Source organism: Punica granatum, chromosome 1, assembly GCF_007655135.1.
Source record: "Punica granatum isolate Tunisia-2019 chromosome 1, ASM765513v2, whole genome shotgun sequence".
NCBI lineage: Eukaryota > Viridiplantae > Streptophyta > Magnoliopsida > Myrtales > Lythraceae > Punica > Punica granatum.
The window spans coordinates 45,596,589-45,616,385 of NC_045127.1; the positions used below are offsets into that span (position 1 = coordinate 45,596,589).

Consider the following 19,797-nt stretch of genomic DNA (forward strand, 5'->3'; position numbering starts at 1 on the left):
ACGTGCTAAATGACGACTTTGTCCCCACGAGGATTGGGTTCCTTACGGACCCACCCGAAGTAAAGCATGGGTAAATTGGGAAAATGAATGAACGAGAAAAAGTCTACCGGCTTTCCACAACTTCTCCGGTTATCTTTTTATGAAAGAATGTTAGGAAGTTGAGAAAGTCGCACGCTCGAAATAAAATATCACGAGTTCAAACTTTTCTTTTTTAGTGAGGTTTTTCGTTTTTTTTTTTTCGTTATTTATATTCTTGTACTGTGTCATTAATTTTTTTATAACTGAAAAAGAAATTGAATATTCAAAGACTATATGATACTCCAAAATAATTGAACTATCGAAAATGATTCTGTGACTGGTACGTTGAATCGACAAAAGCCGCAGCATATCCTCATTTGCTAAATCCGACATCGTCATTGAGCTATGCAGCAATCTATAGAAGCACATCTTAAAGGGGGCGTTTGGTTTGAGCATTGTTAAATTACATGAAATGAAAAGATTATATGAAAAAATTAATTATGATTATTTTTCTTTGATCGTGGGCCGAGATATTAAATTGTTGTGTTTGGCAAATGAATTAGATTATTGAAAATGTGGGTGAAAATATAATTTATAATTTATTTTTATAGAGATAAGATGTAAATCGCATAATTATAATTTCGTTTGTGATATGAGAATTGAACTTGTTTTGTATGCAAAGTATTTATTGACCGCAGTTGCAAAGTTTAATTTGAGAAAACGATTAAAATGATTAATTTCGCAGTCAAACGATGTTGGCAAGTTTGGATTTCCCCTAGAAAATCTGAAGATTACAAATCAAATCATGTAAACATTGCGTCCATATCCTATCAGGAAACACCATTTTCAGTCTTTCTGTTTCTCCCAGCCACGGGAGTTCGATCGGAGGCAACCTCGTTGTGCAGTCGACTAAATAACGATTTTCGCACATCTGCATACACAGAATTCCAGCAATAGTACGTGCAAGCAATCTGTCGAACACAACATTATAAAGCGTTATCTGGTCGTCCAAATCGAAGTATTAAAAACAATACACTAAACCGCCCTTCTAAGGACAGCGACATCACAACTACCGCTCAGACAAAACCATTGCTTCATGCGTTGCCTGCCGGAAATATACATTTGCCGGCCATTCATCGGCTTTTGGTCATCGTGTTGCAGACAACATCCAATGACGAGATGCCAGGTGTCCCGGACCGGCCAAGAAGGTGGTCCCACTGTCACCGTCCAAAATACTAAATAGGCAACCTTTCCGGCCGCGACCATTTTAATGCATCCATGAGGATGTGTGACGACTTGGGATCCCTGTCTATGCCTCTCAGTTTCACTTACCGAGTCCGCATCCGAACCTAAACAACCTTTCCTTTGCGGTCGGGTATTTTTTCGAGTCAGGGTTCATCCGTTTCTGGTTTTACCCTTTATTTGAACAGGGAGACTTGGATGGATAACGTACTCCATATTCGAGCAAGATCGATGCAGCAACTTGTCGATAATCCAAAGGATCTTCCCATAAACAAATCAATATGATTATCCCTAATTACACGTTCTTTAGATGAATGTAAATCTCTTCACCTTATTATTCTTGCAGGGTAAATAAGTTTTTCTTTCTGCAATATGCCCATATCAACAGATCACAGAGTACCGATCAATTGAGTCTTACCCATCAACAGCCCGAGCCATTACCTGGGGTCCGTGCTTTCTTTTCTTGCTTGAGAATGAGATTTGACATCTTCGGTTGATGGGGAAATCATACATTGGCTTCAAACCTGGAAATCTTTCCATCCTTACATATCATCAGTAGTACTGTTCCCACTGGAACCGACCCAGTACTGCTTCGTGCCGACTAGGATCTTCTCAGGAACAAGTGGCCCGTCCTCGTGATCGACCAACTTCGTGTCCCATCTAATTCCTCCAGCAATCTTCCTGACCTTGTTCATGACATCGACCTCATCCCGGAGTACGATGGCCCCCTCGGGACGTAAGATACGGTCCATTTCCAGAAGAATGTCCTCAAATTTGCACCTGGTCATGAAATTCAGCCATTCATCGAGCTTCTCTCTCTCAAAATATTGAAAATCAAGAGGAAACCCAACTGGAGCACTATTACATAATGACCAGACGAACGGGAAAAGCCGAAGGGGGGCTTACTTGTCCTTGTACAAGCTAAATAAACCATTTGCATGAATGAGATCGTATGTCCTTGGGTAAGTAGAGAATCCTTCACACCTAAAAGCAAAGAGAAATTGCTATCAGAATAAAACCAAATAAAGAAAAGAAAAGATATTTCTAGGTCCAACAATGAAACCATGAAGCATGTGGCCTCAACAAAAAACATCTGCAAAATCGCCATACTTATCAGCTTGTGGGACAAGTAGAGAAGATTTCAAGGACTCACCAGTCATGATAAATCCCAATAAGACCTCGCTCGTACACAACACCCAATGTGTTCTCAGCAATTGTTGGGACCACATTCATGACCCACAATTTTGGCGATTCAAGGGCTGCTGCGAACCCACCGAGGCCTGCGTTCATGTCCATCACGTTCCGATACCTAGTGGACCCAATCAACTTATTCAACCTCTTGTAGGCATTTACATGCTTTCTCCATAGCTTATTGTCCTCCTCATAAGATTTCTCTGTTACTCCGGGAACCAGTCCATTTGCTACCCTAGGTGGGACCGCATTAAGCCTTGCAGGGAACTTCTTCAGCTCTCCTCCAGCCACTTCTTTGGAGCTTGACACCTTGGGGAAGGGTGTAATACATGCCTCCATTTTTTCATACCTAAAATTTATATACACAAAGAAAAATGGTTCATCCTAATTCCTTCATTCAGTTGAATTGAATTGTCAATTGTTCAACTGTATAAGGATTGGAAATAGTTTCATTTGGAACTAAGTTGAATTTGGTTATTGCCGGAACTACATTGAATTGAACAAGATCCAATTTCAATTCTAGTGCAACATTTTTCATCTTTTTTTGGGGCCAACGTCTGTTTAGCTTTAGTTATCAAACACAAGAGTGCTAATGTTACATCTGACTAAACTTAAAAGTGCCACGTGTGCTAATTCCAGAATGATCCGGGTCATTAACGGGATGAATGAAACTAAATTATGCAAGGATGAGGGGACTCACCATACATCATCAGGGTTTCCAGTTTCACACATAGGGGTGGAATCCCTTTTACAAGACTTGTCATTCACTTTCTTCCTGAAAATAGCTATATCTCCCTTCTCGTACTTCTTCTCCCAGCAGAGTTGTTCGGCAATCTCCTCAATCCTGTTTTGCTCCGCCTGAAGCTCCTTCTTTGGGCGCTTCCATGTCTGATAGTAAGTCTTCCAGTTTATTGGGGGCCCCGACAAGACCCAGTATCCGCCCGGTCTGAGGACTCTATCAACTTCCATCATGTACATGCCCTCTATGACATAAAAGAAAAGCGAAAAGAAAGCTGCCATCAATCTTCACTTTGACATGGAACAAGAATCAAGTACTGCCTCATGAAAAACCATCTGCCTACGTGAATTTGTGAAATACGAGTGTTTTGACAATCTGATGCCCACTTCCAGAATAAAGAACAAGCATACCGTTCAATGTCCAGGGAATGAGACAGCGAGAACACTGTGCCATATCAAAGGCTCTTGAAGGGTACGGGAGTCGAATTGTTCCAAGAACTCCAATGACCGCTGGCACTCCTCTCTCCAGTGCAAACTGTACCTGAGCTTCGTGATTGTCCCTTGGAGCAAATGACATAGCTAATACATTTCGCTTGAGAAGATAAGCACCCCAACTAGCAACCTGCTCCATATTGATATGTATTTTTTAGTTTTGACTGCAAGGTCCAGTAAGTTGATTAAAAATTTATTATGAGTAAACAGAGGAAAGAAACAGTCGAACTTGTCTGACTAGGATTTTTGTGTAGTATATATTTAAAGGATCTGTAAAAATGAAGCAGCACATTCATTGACCACCTCGTATAAGGAAAGGAAATGTCATGGAATGGAATCGCCAAACAAATCAGAGGCATTACATGAGAAAATCCATTTTATAGGAAGGAATTGAAACAAGTTGAAATGGAATCATCAGTTTCCATGGCAATTCTAATATGCTCAATTTCCATGCTATGGCGCCAAATTTAACATTGATTTAGTTTCCACTTATGGGATCTTAATCAAATTATCAGCTTAAACATGCAAGGACAGGCCCAGATGACATATAGTCGCTCTATCAAGTTGGTAATTATCAGCTTAACCTTTCTAGCCAAAAACTAAACAGAGAGATAAAAGAGCACACTTCACACCGAAAAAAAAAAAACAATAACAATAACAATAACAATAATAATAATAATAATAATAATAATAATAATAATAATAATTAAAAAGGATAAAAGAGTACGCTTGGATATACATACCCCACACCCAGTATCCAATGCTGTTCTCACAGAACCATCAGCGATTGGGATAACCGAAGCGAGCTCATCGATATATGCATCTGCACCTTGTGGAAACATCGTTCCGCCTCCAGGAAACTTGAACACATCACCCTGATACTGAACCCAGTTCTGAATGGCTTTCTCGACGGTCAAATGTTTGTAAGGCACATTAGCGTAGTGGACATAGTCGCGGCTCTTCGGCCAGGGGAATGGCGTCCTATACCCCTTACGAGCAGGAATCAAGCACCGTAATTTCTCGTCGTCAGAAGGGCAGTGCCTCTCCCTGTAAATCATGTTCTCCCTCGGGAACTTCATTGCAGTATCCTGCTCCTGACAGGGAGTGTAGTCTCGGTATTTCATATCGCAGGGCTTGAAAACTTTGACTTTGACCACAGGGTGTTCGCTGATCTCAAGATCATTGTGATGAGTTTCGAAGTTCAGATCTTTGAAGATTGTACAGTCGGTTCTCTTGGTCATTTCCATGGCTACGCGGTCCCCTTTACCAAAACCGCTCCTCTGCCATGCTCCTAACAAGTAGAAGAAGCAGCAAAGTCCAAGGACGACGAATATAGAGACTGGGCTTCGACCTCTATTTGCTGTTAGGCCAGGCTTCAGAGCCATAATTGACGATACGAGGGAATATCACTGCGTTGCACCAGTGTTTATTAATGGAATCAAACCCCAACGGAATCAAATTGCAGGGAAAAAAATTTGATCCACTGTGAATGACCTATCAGATGCAAAACTTGCAAAATGAATATAACTGGGGATGTATGAAAGACCAAAGGAAATAGCATGATATTGTACCAAAAACAAAAAACATGATATAAGTCGGGGAAGCATGAAAAAGCCGAGGAAATATCATAAGTTTGTTACACATAACTTTCCAAAGATAGTCCCACCAAAAAAAAAAACAAAAAAAAACAAAAGAACTCTTTCCATAAATAGATCCTTGAAAGTTGAGAATGTCAAAGAAAGAAATCTCACCATTCAGGATTAGATAACAGATTCCAGAAAACTTGAAGAGCTTCTACAGACTATAAGAACACTCCTAAAACAAATGTCATTCCTCGATATGGATTCTAACGATTTCGAGACCCAGCAAAAGATCATGCACTGAAACCATCTGATATGAATACCAAGTAACTGAAAGTAACATTTTTCGTGCTTAAAAAGCGAAAGATCAGCACGAATCTACGGAAGTAAACCACATAACCCGCAGAAACTGAAGTAACAGCTACGTCACGAAACCAAATCCTTCGCCGAGCAACTGAAATAACAGACAGCAACCAACAGAGACCCAGAAGAGGAAACAGCTAGAACAGTAAAATCAGGAGATCACCCTCTCCATCGATCTAATAATAAAGGGAACAGAGCAAGCGCAGATATGCAGTGAGCACAGCATGACGAAGAAAACCGAGAATGGCAAGAGAGCTGCAGGGCGGCAAATGTAACCTCAAAGTTTCGATTTTTCAGCTTCGGAGGGTCTGATCCCGAGATGGGTCCTGAAGCATTCGAGCTCTAGATCTCAAAAATGGCCACTAGCAACTAGCAAGTTGAGCGTGCAGTAAAGGAGTGAGTGAGCTGGAGGACGGAAGAGGAAAGCATCGGTTATATATATATATATATATATATATATATAGATAGATAAACGGGACAGAGAATTGAATATAGTGAAGATATTGAGAGGTGAGGTGCGAATTATTAGGGTAGATTTGGAATTCGAAGGACGGAGAAGATTTTGGGAAGCAAGAGACTTCGGTCTTCTTTAACCAGTGATGCTTCCGCTCCCTTTCTTATGTTCTGTTCTGTTCTCTTTTTTTTTTTAATTAATATTTAATAAATGTTTTAGATTTATTCTCTGTTAAATAGATTAAAAAAAAAGGGTGTAATAATACCTTGACGGGTGAATCTGCACCGACGATTAAGACAATAGAATAAATCAAGCGACTACAGGTTGCATCGTTATATATTTGTTTTCCATGAATTTAAATTTTATGAAATTTATTAGATTTCCAATATTTCCCTATATATCTTGGTCAATAAAATGTCAAAAATTTGGTCTGTATTGGCATATAGTTCAAATTTCTTCGATGAAGATTAATTCTTTTGAAATATCTTATGAGAAATTATTGCGGCAATATTTTTCCATTCAAAATGTTTATGTTTTCTACTTTTGTTTATGCGCATAACATAAATTTTAAACATGATAATTGAGACTGCCTCATTTAAGTTTTGGGTGGCTTCTAGTTGTATCATAATCATCAAATATAATGGTGCCGACAATAATTTTGATTTCTCATTAAGTATTTCAAATGTGGGTTCAGCAAAATTAATAATGCTTTCACTTGAGACCATTGTTATCAGAACCGGACCGGACCGGCCGATTCGACCGGTCGGACCGAGAATCGACAGCATGTTCGGTCCGGTTCGCCTGAAAATCGAAATTGCAGCTTTGAACTGTCGAACCCATTGAACCGGCCGGTTTTAAGTAAAATTTCATTGAACCAGCCGATTCTATGGATTTTATGGATTTCTTATTTAATGTAAAAATTGGTTGGTCATGTAAGGATTTGAACTCATGACCTCTTACTTCTCATACTAACATACTACCAACCAAGCCACCACCATTTTTTTGTTCTTTTAACTCTACTTTTAAGTACTTATTAAAATAAAATATTTATTTTGAAGTAAGAAATATTAAATCTAGATACTTTCTTATACTATTGTTATATTTCTTTAAAATCATCATACTTTTATCTTAATTATCATAATTTTTTTAATAATATGAATATTTATTTTATTTTAAATAAACGTGCGGTCCAACCCATCGAACCCCCGGTTGGACCCATAAACCCATGAACCCGTACCCCTTCCAGTTCATCATCCGGTCCGGTTCTGATAACACTGCTTGAGACACACACATATATAATATACATAGATTATTACTATTTTCATAACTATATATGTTGGGGTCGTGAAAAATCGGAACTTGATCTCGTACAGGTCACGAGCCTTGTAAGTCAGGAGTCTCGAGAGCAACCTGCAAAAGGGGATGATCGAGGGAAGTCTTGATCTCCCTATCCGATACTTAAATGATATACAGAAAAGTAATAAATTTAACTTAAGATTTAAGGGTATTTAAAGAGATATTTATAGAGTTTGTAACAAATATCCAATAAGATATCATTATGTGTTTCGAATATTCAACTGCACTAGAAATACTTGTCAAATATAGAATTAGAGATGTCATAACATATCATAAAGACATTGATAGCACATTCTAGAATATCTAAGAGATATATTAAAGATATCAATAGATATCCAGAGATAATTAAAGAGATATATCATCACAATAAGATTCCATTACCAACTCGGATGTATCAAGGTGGGCCCAGGATGCCAAATCAAACCCGACAAATTGAGCCAATTTTCCGATCCCAAACATAGGCCCCCACTCCTACAAGCTCAAGAGGTAACGGGAAGTGGATCAATTCATAACTGCCATTACCGCGTCTTTAGCGATGTCTTGGCGCGAAGGTTGACTTTCTATCGCTCGTTCAATCCTGTGAAAAGAAAATCCACCATTGGTTATCAGACGTTGTTACTTCCGCGAAGGAAGACTCTGCTCTTGGTTGTCGAACGTTATTGCTCCCACAAAGGAATGTCTCGCTCTTGGTTATCGAGCATTGTCGCTTCCACGAAGGAAGATTCCGTTTTTGGTTATCGAACGTTATTCGTCCATTGGTTATCGGGACATAGTCCTTGGTTATTGAACTTAGCCTTTGGTTATTAGGCGTCGCTCCATCCTTAGTTATCGGATGTTTATTCATCCCTTGGTTATCAGGATATAGTCTTTGGTTATAGAACTCAATCAGGACCATTGGTTATTAGGCGTGATCATCGTTAGAAGCGTATCCCCCCGGCAAAGGGAGATGTTCAAGTGCGTCGCTTTTCTGTCCATGAAGAGTTAGTAAGCCATAATACAAATCTCATAATTCAAATAGATGTTCATCAATCGAAATGTCATAAAATCATTCATTCTAAATTATCCCTAACAAGTAGAAGGGAAAAGCAATAAACTGTGATAGTAGCTTAATAGCTTAATTAATCACTACTTCATGAGTATCCTCGCGCACCTTTCTATGCTATCGATGGTGAAGAGTTTCACCGTGGACAAAGGACTTGAGGTGTCCTTGTCAAATCAACTTCTCAATCTCTTTAAAATTGACTGCATGACATCATTCAGTATCATGGTCACAATCCTTCTAAAACCTACAATATTGATATAAATTCTTATCCAAAAACTTATCCTTTTTCAGCGGAGGGGGCTTCACAAATTCGATGCAGCATTGTCGACCCGCCTCACTTTGTTGTGGCGAGGATTTCTAGAGTTGCGTCTTGCTCCTCAATCATCGTCGTTCGCCTTTACATGCAAGGGGTTCTAAGTGCCCAGCTTCAAGAAACCTCATGCCTCTCGCTTTGCATGTTCATTGGCTTCAGATATTTCTTTGCGTCTAGCTGGAGCCATATGCCCATGCAGACTCCAATTAAAGAATCAAAGAACCAAAGCTTGCCATGGAATGAAATTAGGCCAATGGCCTCCGAGTCTCCAGCAACACTATCTTACACATATAAACTAAGAAGTAGCTTCATGATCTTGAAGGGGATCTTTAAATAAAATCTTCAAATAAAAAGCCCTTCCAATTGAATTTGGCCAACGAGGAATGTTTATTCACAATTATCCTCAATCCAAAGCTTAATTCGAAATCTAATGGCTTAGCTTCTAGAAGGGGAAGCATTCATTGTTCAAACTATTTTAACAACATGGCTTTACTATATTAATAATCGCATGTGCTTTTTGTTTCGCGATTTTTACGAGCCACTTTTAAAAGGATTTGCCAATGTAATGCATGAGATTTCCGAATCAAAGTACTGTTGATTTTAATCAAATCAGTCTATGCGGAAACGATTGTGTAATCAATCTTCTTCGAAATTTCAATTCGAATACTAATTGAATTTAAATGACTTAGCTTTTGATATCTCTAGGACTGAAGCATCGCATATCTTTTGCGAGGAGAGTCGCGATCGTCATGAGGTAGCCTTGCTGCATCGGCCCATGCACCTTGCTATGAGGGTACACAGCCCCCCACTCCCAACTTGTGGTTTGCTTTGCTTTTGGTGATAAAATCCTCACTTCTCGGTGTGGTGGTGGAAAACAACCAATGCTGATGACTTTTCGTGCCGAGACGGCGCCAATGTTGGGGTCGTGAAAAATCAGATCTTGATCATGTGCAAGCCACAAGCCTCGCAGGCCACGAGTCTCGAGTTTCCACGAGCAACCTATAAAAGGGAGGATCGAGGGGAGTCTCGATCTCTCTCTCCGATACTTAAATGAGAATATGTAGATAAAAGTAATGAATTTAACTTAGGTTTTATGAGTATTTAAAGAGGTATTTTACAGTGAATTGTAGCAAATCTCCAATAGGATATCATAATGCGTTTCAAATATTTAGTTGCACATAAAAAGTAGAAATACTTGCCAAATATTGAATTAGAGATATCACAATATATCATAAAGATATTGATAGCACATTTTAGAATATCTAAGAGATATATCAAAAATATCAATAAATACTCGGAGATAATTAAAGAGATATATCCTCACCGCTAATATCACATCCTCATAAAATCCTTGTAAATTCTCATAACTAATGTAAAATTATCTCGTGTTAATTCAATCCGATGATGAATTTAATGAAATATGGATATTTCTTTTAGTATTGTAAGTATATGTTGTTTCCGACTACCAACGGTCGGTGAGAAAGAAAGATGGGACAAAGCTGGGATCAACGTCAGTGGTTCTCTCATCGTGTTCCCATCGATTGGCTGTCCTTTTTGTCTTGCCGACACTACATGAGCTCCTCAATTTTCAAGGCAAAATTTCACATCGAGAAAATAATCATTTGCATGTGTCTCAATTTGGATAGCATTTATCCATATCTAATTTGCAGGCGAAAACCAAACGCAAGAGAACAATATGCATTGAGAGAGTCAGCAATAATAATAATATGCACTGGGACAGTCAACAATAATAACAAGTTCGATATAAATGATTTGTTTGAACCGCTTCGAAAAAGAGATTATGTTGAATCTGAATTAGATATATACAGTGCTTTTAATAGATTTTTTGCATTTTATTCATAGCACCTCATAACTATCAATCTCGCTTCTTTCTATGCACACTAGGTAATACAACTGCATTACATGCGAATTTATTTAACAAATAATAATTATCATTTTTTAAAAAGATTATATAGATTGATGTAGAATTGACTATTAATATGCACACTAATATACAAAGTTAGAGATAAAACTCTTCGTCTCACTTTCGCTTTCCGATATTATTCATGGCTCATTACATCTGAATTAAAAACAACCAATAAATTTATGACAAATTAGTGATTTCACTTAAATAATTTTTTATCAACCCACCCACTTTCCTCTTTTCCACTTTCTCTCCTATTTCTACGGAATTCTCAACCTCAACCGTCCATTTAGTTCTTCTTGGCCAAAAAAGAATCCGTTTCTTCACATTTGAGGGGGAAAAAAACCGTCCCTTATAATAAAAACAGACGGCCCATTCTTTTCTTCTTCTTTTTTTGGTCGGTTTCTTCTCTCTCTTTGTTTCTTAAACTTGAATTGTCATTTTAGTACTCTAATAAGTTCAAAATTTTAATTAGGAGAAGGTTATGATAAAATCCTTGGGTAACACAAGTGTTCGTCGATATTTTTCAATCTTCAAATTTTCTTCTTTTTTTTTTCTTTAACCCGTGAGTAGCACGGATGCGTTTATCTCGTAATTAATAATAAAAAGATCAATTGATTGAAGAAAAGGATTTTGATGCAGTAATAAACTTCTAAAGAATCTAAAATTCAAATCAAATGAGAAAGTAACCTGAGAAAGAGAGAAATATGAGAGAAAATGGGAAAATAAGAGTAATTGGTAGTTATTATTTTTACTATTTTATCCTTAATCCAATGACTCTTAATTTATTAAATTATTTCATGTTAGGGCATGCTAATCGATATTACATTAAGTTGCCCAACCGACTCCAAGCCCTGCATCCACCACCGACACCGATATTCATATGGTAACTCCACAAGCTATCATCCATCGGCCAAAGACATTAGGACAATCTAGGCAGTATTTGATTCCAGATATCTATTCACTAGAAAATGTACGTGCCTCTAACCGCCCAATGCATTGATATTTCTTTGGATAAGCTTAGCAAATTAAAGTCCCTCTTGGCCCAATGTGGACCCTCCATTAAAGAGCACCATCCCTGAACTTTAATGGGTACATAACATCGATATTCATCCATGGTGACCCCAAGTCGGAGGACCCACCCACCCATGTGCCCTTTCACCATTCGTTTTCGAATTTTAAGAATTTGTCATGCCCTGAAAAGGAACAGCAATTATTGGTTTCAAACTATTAAATCTAAAGCTCTTTTGAAAAAAAAAGGGATAGTTAAGATGGTGTATTTGGACGTCATTCTTATGGATTTTTTTTCTTTTTTGAGAAGTCTATATTTCTTATTGAGTGCAAATGAAGTCGGAAAAATGCTTCGATGTACAATAGTAAAAGACAGTATTTTCAAATTTATGGCCAATTTTGAGGTGGTTAATGATTTTCAAGTTGTTAGCTAACATAGAAAAGGAGGAATGATCTTGAAACTCGACCGATTATGTAAAGGTGAGATTACCGAATAGAACAGTCTTCATCGGAAATATGAATGTTATTCCGGACTACCTTACTTCCAACTAACACACGACTGATTTGTAGAGTAGTTTACTTCCAACTAGTACACGTTTGACTAGATGACTTCGAAAGTAGAATCGCTGACTATATGACTTCCCCGAATAAACTTATAAAATACTCGACCCATCCATTTATTAGGTGATTCGAACTCATTCCCTAAACTCTTTCCGTTTCCCGCTATTACATTTTCTCTCTCTAACCCGCGCGTCGGATGGTCGGTCCAGACCTCCAACTCTGAGCTCAACTTCCCTTTGTGATCCCTAGCCATGGAGCTTTGCCGGAGCATTGAGCACAATCAACATCACTGAAAACACAACCCACGATACTCAACACAGCTGTCGTATCGCATGACAACAAAATTCCACACATCATCATGTTGGTAATCGTGTCAGACGTCTCCCACATTGTCTTATTAGTTAATCATATCATGTGATAAATGCAACCGTGGATGCATGAAATACTTTTTCCTGAAAAGACCTCGTAAAATCAAATTGGTTTGGCAGACGTACTACCGGGTCATCAAGGAAGTCCGGTTCAAGATAACACGCAATTCTGTCTGATTGCTGGAGAGGGGCCGGTAACGGCGAAGATTGACCAGCATCGTCTAAACCGTGGAAGGCTGGCCGTTTGAACTTATACCGGTCGGCTCAGCAAGCCGGGATTTCTCTCGACCACCTTTCTCATCACCTCTTGGGCTGGGCTTCAATGGGCCCATATCTGCTAGCGGGTCCAGCGTCTTTTCTTTTACTAAATGGGCTTTCCTTTTCCGCGCGCATATTTAATATATTTATCATAGAAAAGAAAAAAGAAAAAAGGAAAAAGGAAAAAGAAAAACTGCCAAAAACCATCGAAGCTCTCTCTCTCTCTCTCTCTCTCTCTCTCTCTCTCTGTTGAGCTCGCGGCAATGGACGAAGAGCAGAAGTCGGTCCTGCTGAAATCCTCATCGCAGTTCCCAATCCCGCCAGGTTCACTGCATTTCCTCCTCTCCGTCGATCCATTCCGATTCAAATGAGGAAGTCTATGGCTTCGATGCTGATGCTTCCATTCTTGTATGAGCAGACGTGAAGTTCTCGTACGGGACGTCCGGTTTCAGAGCAGATGCGCTGTTGCTCGAGTCCACGGTGTTCAGGGCAGGGATTCTGGCCGCCCTGAGGTCCATCAAGACCCGGTCGATGATCGGGCTGATGATGACGGCCTCCCACAACAAAATCTCCGACAATGGCATCAAGATCGCTGATCCCAGCGGAGGGATGCTCACTCAGCAGTGGGAACCTTTTGCTGATGCCCTCGCCAATGCCCCTGACTCCGATCGTCTGCTCCAGGTCCTCTCTCTTTCTCTGCCTGTAACTTTATTACGATGAGTTCAGGATTCTGCTTAAATGATTGGATTGTGGCATTGCGTGTTTGGTCGATTCGATTGTTTATTTGTTCAAATGACGAGATGTTCTTGTGCTGTTGTCATCTTAAGCTTGATTAGGAGTAGGTTTCCTTTCCGATGTGAAGCAACTATTATCTAAGGGCATGGTGGAATGATTTGGTATGGTTGAAATGTCAAAACTTGATGCTAATTAGCAGGGATTTGAAACGGCTTTCCTACTAAAATCGTTGCATTCTTTCTAATTGTGTGGTCAAAACAGCTAATAGTTGAATTTGCCGAAAAAGAGAACATCAAATTTGATGGGGATTTCCGGCCCGAGATTTTGTTGGGCAGAGATACAAGGCCTAGTGGAGAATCTCTTCTTGAAGCTGCTAAACAGGTGAGATTTTCCCTTCACTGGAAAAGAGAGAGCAGTCAGTCTTCGTACTGAACTGTCAGACTTGGATTTTTTAACCTTTTTCTTGGCTGAATCACCATATATGGTTTCCTTAATTGCAGGGAATTCATTCAATTGTCGGATCGGTTGGCAGTGATATGGGAGTTGTGACTACTCCACAACTTCATTGGATGGTTCGTGCCAGAAACAAGGGTATGAAAGGATCAGAACTGGAATATTTTGAGCAGCTCTCCAGCTCTTTCAGGTTTGTTTGCGCTTCAAAATTTGACACATGTATAAAATGTACTCAGTAGTAATTTGATGCCAATGTGTGTGTATCTTATGGTATTGTATGATGGTCCAGGTGCTTGGTGGATCTGATCCCAGGTGGATCTAAGACTGACAGTGCTGAGAATAAATTGATTGTGGATGGAGCACATGGGGTTGGTGGAGAAAAACTCGATTCTTTGATGAAGTTACTGGATGGGTTAAATATTGAGGTTCGTAATTCTGGGAAAGGGACAGGTATACTTAATGAGGGAGTCGGCGCAGATTTTGTGCAAAAAGAGAAGGTCGTCCCTGATAATTTTGATTCAAATGATATTGGAAAAAGGTGAGCCATCATGTTTGATAGAACATCTCTGAGATGGAAGTCTCCTCTTCTGCTCCTCCATTTTTCCCTTGTGAAGGCTTTACCCTGTCAAAGGAGAGTGCTAACTGCTCGTATGGAACTAGTTTTCAGGTGTGCTAGTTTGGATGGAGATGCTGATCGGCTTGTATATTTCACAGTGCCATCAGCAGATAGCAGTAAGATTGACCTTGTCGATGGGGACAAGATCCTGTCCTTGTTTGCTCTCTACATCAAAGAGCAGCTCTCCCTTTTGAGCACAACTGGTGCTGAAGACAACTCTTATAAACCTCATCTGGGGGTCGTGCAGACAGCTTATGCCAATGGAGCATCCACAGATTATCTCAAAGGGTTGGGCCTTGAAGTTGCATTGACTCCAACAGGAGTCAAATACTTGCATGAGAAAGCTGCTGAGTATGACATCGGTATCTACTTTGAGGCAAATGGGCATGGCACCATTTTGTTCTCAGAAAGGTTTCTGTCCTGGTTGGAGGATAAGAACAAAGAGCTTGCTTCAGCATCTGAAGGTTTTCATAGTCATATCTTTTGCATATACCTAAGAATTCTATTTAACTATGGAAACTGAGATCAGTATTGTGTATTCAGGTTCACAGCAGCAGAAAGCTGCTCTGAGATTGTTGGCAGTGAGTAAGCTGATCAACCAAGCAGTAGGAGACGCATTGAGTGTGTTGCTGCTAGTTGAGGCCATTCTGCAGCACAAGGGATGGTCAATACAGTATTGGAATGGCCTCTATCAAGATTTACCCAGCAAGCAAATTAAGGTTTGTTTTTCTTTAGCTTATCATATTATAGATATCACTGTCACGGACTTTTTACTTTCGGTCACAATATAGGGACTGTCTTCCATACATGTAAATGAGGTGGATTTTCTTGCATGTCATCTCAATTTTTTCTCTCTTCCACACACTCTCCCCAATTTATCTCTTTCTTAGAGGGATTCTCGGATGTATCTTTTGATTCAAGAGTAATTACATTAATCATCTTTTCAATATTCCATGTGTCTTCTACTACCAGGTCATCGTTAAGGACAGAACAGCTGTTGTCACCACCAATGCTGAAACTCAGGTTGCGAGTCCACAGGGCATTCAAGAAGCAATCAATTCTGAAACAGGTAATCCCAGTTGTTGAAAACCTTTTGCAGCTTTTGCCATTTATAGATACTGTGATTTACTTGAAAACCACCAAGGTGGTAGCCCAGTTGGTAACGGACTTCGTCTTCCAAAGGGGAGGTCAAGGGGTCGAAACTCGACTTAAACATGAAAGCGCTTGCTTTAATAGACCCTTGTCCTCTACCCTATGGGAGCTGTTCTGGTTTACTGTGCACTTTGGTGGGATCATGGTGGCTTAGGTGGGCTATGTCTCACTGAGCCCTTTATCTATTCGGGCGAATGAAACATTTCATAGCGGCTGTGGAGCCCCTCTGGTCTCCAGAGGGGGTTGCTACGCTGGTCTCCTCCTCCCGGCCTTTTATTCATAAAAAAAAAAAGATTTACTTGGAGAAGCTTTAAAAAATGTGCATTTAGATTTATCTACACGAGATATATATTAGAAGCACTAGAGTGCTGGCTCTCTTTAGAAAGCTATGCAAACAAATCTTTCTAGTGAATGGCACATCACCGACTGAAGAACAATGAAAGTAGTCCAAACGCTAGAACAGGATAAATTTATCTTGATTTGGAGGAACAGCTTGTCGGAGCAACTTATTCACCCTTCTATATTAATGAGTAAATACATTACCGGTGTTCCCTGGTACCTGCTAACACATTGTGGTATGTTACCCCATTTGGGATCGCAGCAAAATACCCTTGGGGCCGATCATTTATTAGACCTTCGGGCACAGAGGATGTAATACGAGTGTATGCAGAGGCCTCGACGCAGGATGCAGCAGATAGCTTAGCAAGCTCTGTGGCCAAGCTTGTGGACAAGTATCTTGGAATCAGCAGCTCCTGATCAGTAATATTAGTCTCTTTTTTCCTTTTGCTGACTTGCAATCAATAATCAGCAACATCATCGGGGCTGTGAAGGACTAATTTTTCCTCCTTGTACCCTGTATCAGAAATTTTGCTCATCGAACCGAGTTGCTAACTGGTTTCATTTGTAGTTCGGTTTTCAATTTTGTACGTTCCAAATTGTAGGAAATATGAAAACTATATGTATCTTCAAGTATTCGGTATATGTTCTTCTCTCCTTGTAATCCAAAAAAAAAAAACTGTATTGAATTAACACATCACCTCCATCGGAAGGTATGATTCAGCAGAAAACCCCACAGCTGACTTGACATCGGTGAGAGAGATGACTGAGGGAGCAAAATGCATAATATATCTTTAGAAAGGGCTTTGTATGGGTAAGGAGTATTTTGAGGGGGCTATTTTGTAATTTTCTCAAAATGTAATGCAATCAGTGACGCAGCTTGGTTCTGTACGGTACTGCCTACACAGTCCGAACAAGGTGGACGCAGCAAAACTGAAATTCAGGCAATGATTCATACAAAAATGTGCGACCCATATGATTTTTTTTAATAAATTGAGATATATAATCCTTTAGAATAGATCACCGATGTTGTCTTCAACGATTCTATACCGTCATGTAACGTAAGTATCAATTAGATTGCCATAAGAAGAGAATGGCCATTGCTGCACGAGTAATTGCTGTAAAATTCCCCATTTTTTGAGTACATATGATTAGGCTCATGATTATTTATAGAGAGTAAAGATACACTCATATTTACAAGTTTACAAATTGAAACGTAATAGATTTCTATAGATGCATATGAATAATATAAATAAGAAGTATACTCCAAGCATAATAGAAAAGAAAATAAATTATATATCTGGCTTCCATGCACTTGTGTATATATATATATATACACACACACACACACACACATATATCTGTGCGAGTGTGTGTTTGTACATCTACAACACTGAAGGAGTTGAGTGAGATATCCGCACATCACGAGTCCCAATTTTTTGTATCCAGACGCGACGAACAGGAGAAGAAATGGTGAAGGGGTCCTTCCTAGGATTTGTTCTCATCTTCCTCATCGCTTCTGGTCGGTGACCTCTCTCTTTAAGTTAACGATCTGGGAATCGAATGTGTTATGACTAAGACTAGCTGGAATTTCTGCAGGTGCTCTGTTGTCATCGCCGGTGGCTGGAGAAGGGACACCGCCTCCGAAGAAATGCCATAAAGATGAGGACTGTGTACCTGGTTGCAGAGCCGGATTCCCGGTCTGTATCAACGGTCTCTGTGTCTGCGAAGGAGCCGCAGCTGCCCCTGTCGTCCTAGGAGGCCGGAAGATGTGAGAGAGTTCGTCATGTAGCCTGCACGGGAAAGCAATAGATAATAAAATCCTTGTGCTATGTTGCCATTAATTTTGAAAATGAAATAAAATTATCATCATAAAGTTGGTCGCCCTAAATTTTTTTTCTTTATTAAATTTTGAAGTATATAATTATATATTTAATGCCATTAAAAAAACCAAAAAGAAAAAAACGTGTCCGACTGAAAATAAATTGGTAACGAAGTTAAAGACAAACTTTTTAAAATTTCATAATGACTCAAATTTTTAAACATTTTTTAATTTTGCCCCACCCTTCTTCTCTCTTCTCTAACCGATCACCTCACTCCCATGGTCGTCCCACCCACGACAAGCCAATTACAACTCACTGTGATAGTTCTCGAGGAATGTTGAGTCTCAGATTTCGATTTGACGAACCTCGAGCAAGAAATCAAACCAAATTTCGCCTCGGATTTTGATTTGACCAAACCCTAAAATTGGAATTGCCAAGATCTCCTTCCGTCTCCTCTACTAGACCCTCAATGACTGGAACAACCTTATTGGATTATGGCGCCGCAGTGGCAATCCAGGCTTTCCTCCACTACCTCACCGTTGCTTCTCGTGTTCTTCGAGTGGGGACCTCGTTTCTCACCGGCTCGAGGGTCTCCTCCTACTAGGAAGACACCTATGGCATCGTCAAGTCACCGTCCCTGTGGTTGTCCCTCTCCCAAGCGGTGAGGCCGTGAGCTTCCCCGACCCAGATGGGAAAAGTAGCGGCCAAGATGGGTTTTGATCGGGCTTCGTGGTGATGGGAGGAAGAACATTAGAGAGAGAAAGGAGAGAGAGGGAGTTGAGTGGGGAGAGAGGGGTTGGACAGTTTTGAAAAAATAAAAAAATTATGAGTCAATTTTCAAATTTTTAAATTTGAAATTAAATTAAATCATAATTTTACTCCATTACCAAGCGCCATATAATAAAAATATAGGTGTGAATCTAAGATATTGTGAGATTTTGAAATGCCAACAACTATTTAATCTAAAAGATAATCTTATTTATTCACTAATACTCCTCTAATGCGTGGGGTGGAATAGATCTGAAGTTCCATCCCATGGAATTAAATGGGAGGCAAATGCATGAGCATAATATCAAATTCGATACCATGTGAGATTTTGAAGATATCACAACCGTCTAATCTAGAATGTTAATCTTGTTAGATACAATATGATTTAGTTATTTAATACACAATACTCCCCCTCATGCCTGCTCATGCATGGACTAAGTTAGTTTTTAAGGCTCAACGCGTGGAATTAATTAAATAGCGAGGGAAACGCGTGCGCAATGTATCGAATCAACGTTATGATACTAACACATAAGTAATTAGGTCAATCTCATATTTAAAAATTAGAAAAGAATATTTTAAGGAAAAGGAATGTGCAAAAAAGAAAAGGATTTTTGAAATGAGTGGAGCTCTGTTCATAGCGACATTTCCACGATATTATTGTTAATAGACTAAAAATATTCCCAATCATTTTTTAAACAAGACGGTGATTTAATTTCTAACTAGTTCTGTAACTCGCGCACAATGCCAGCCCATAGGTAAGGCCACTAACGCCGTCGTCTCAGGCCCCACTTTGTTGCCTTTAAATGAATAATGTTGTAATACAATTATAATCACAATGATTATTGTATTATATACAGTATGATCAACTGATGTCCAAATATTGATTTTTAACTTAATCATTGAAATCTCATTCTTCTCTCTCGTTTCATCAATTACTTGATTACACATCGTTCAGTTCTGTGAATTATATTAGGTTTTTGGTGGTGCTATGCTGATAAGATCA

At 39.4% G+C, this 19,797-nt stretch overlaps 2 protein-coding genes and 1 long non-coding RNA gene across 4 annotated transcripts; 1 reads left to right on the forward strand and 2 right to left on the reverse strand.

Moving 5' to 3' along the window:
- Positions 1 to 1,501: 1,501 nt before the first annotated feature.
- On the reverse strand, positions 1,502 to 6,208 carry LOC116201522 (probable methyltransferase PMT14). Of its 2 annotated transcripts, none has more exons than XM_031532795.1 (7): positions 5,901 to 6,208; positions 4,425 to 5,090; positions 3,601 to 3,811; positions 3,152 to 3,434; positions 2,414 to 2,800; positions 2,167 to 2,244; positions 1,502 to 2,040 (listed from the first exon to the last, which is right to left on the reverse strand). In XM_031532795.1, exons 2-7 carry the CDS (start codon positions 5,064 to 5,066, stop codon positions 1,803 to 1,805), a joined length of 1,839 nt encoding a protein of 612 aa, XP_031388655.1. In that variant the 5' UTR covers positions 5,067 to 5,090; positions 5,901 to 6,208; the 3' UTR covers positions 1,502 to 1,802. The 2 variants fall into 2 exon arrangements, with proteins under 2 accessions (XP_031388655.1, XP_031388648.1); XM_031532788.1 differs by having other exon boundaries at positions 4,425 to 5,175.
- Positions 6,209 to 13,072: 6,864 nt separating this feature from the next.
- LOC116187246 (phosphoacetylglucosamine mutase) lies at positions 13,073 to 16,859 on the forward strand. The gene is made up of 9 exons (XM_031515904.1): positions 13,073 to 13,235; positions 13,330 to 13,592; positions 13,908 to 14,027; positions 14,147 to 14,289; positions 14,389 to 14,637; positions 14,767 to 15,179; positions 15,259 to 15,434; positions 15,688 to 15,784; positions 16,469 to 16,859. The coding sequence occupies exons 1-9, from the start codon at positions 13,175 to 13,177 to the stop codon at positions 16,621 to 16,623; spliced, it is 1,677 nt and encodes a 558-aa protein (XP_031371764.1). The 5' UTR covers positions 13,073 to 13,174; the 3' UTR covers positions 16,624 to 16,859.
- Positions 16,860 to 17,410: 551 nt separating this feature from the next.
- LOC116187264 lies at positions 17,411 to 18,843 on the reverse strand. The gene is made up of 2 exons (XR_004152014.1): positions 18,392 to 18,843; positions 17,411 to 17,996 (listed from the first exon to the last, which is right to left on the reverse strand). It is a non-coding gene; the product is annotated as an uncharacterized LOC116187264 (long non-coding RNA).
- Positions 18,844 to 19,797: the final 954 nt, after the last annotated feature.

Coding starts and splice junctions, on each gene's coding strand:
- LOC116201522 (XM_031532795.1), bottom strand. CDS start 5,066: ATGGCTCTGAAGCCTGGCCTAACAGCAAATAGAGGTCGAAGCCCAGTC. Junction 3,812..4,424: donor CATTGGATACTGGGTGTGGG/GTATGTATATCC, acceptor AATATGGAGCAG/GTTGCTAGTTGGGGTGCTTA. Junction 3,435..3,600: donor CATTCCCTGGACATTGAACG/GTATGCTTGTTC, acceptor TTTATGTCATAG/AGGGCATGTACATGATGGAA.
- LOC116187246 (XM_031515904.1), top strand. CDS start 13,175: ATGGACGAAGAGCAGAAGTCGGTCCTGCTGAAATCCTCATCGCAGTTC. Junction 13,593..13,907: donor ACTCCGATCGTCTGCTCCAG/GTCCTCTCTCTT, acceptor TGGTCAAAACAG/CTAATAGTTGAATTTGCCGA. Junction 15,785..16,468: donor AGCAATCAATTCTGAAACAG/GTAATCCCAGTT, acceptor TTGGGATCGCAG/CAAAATACCCTTGGGGCCGA.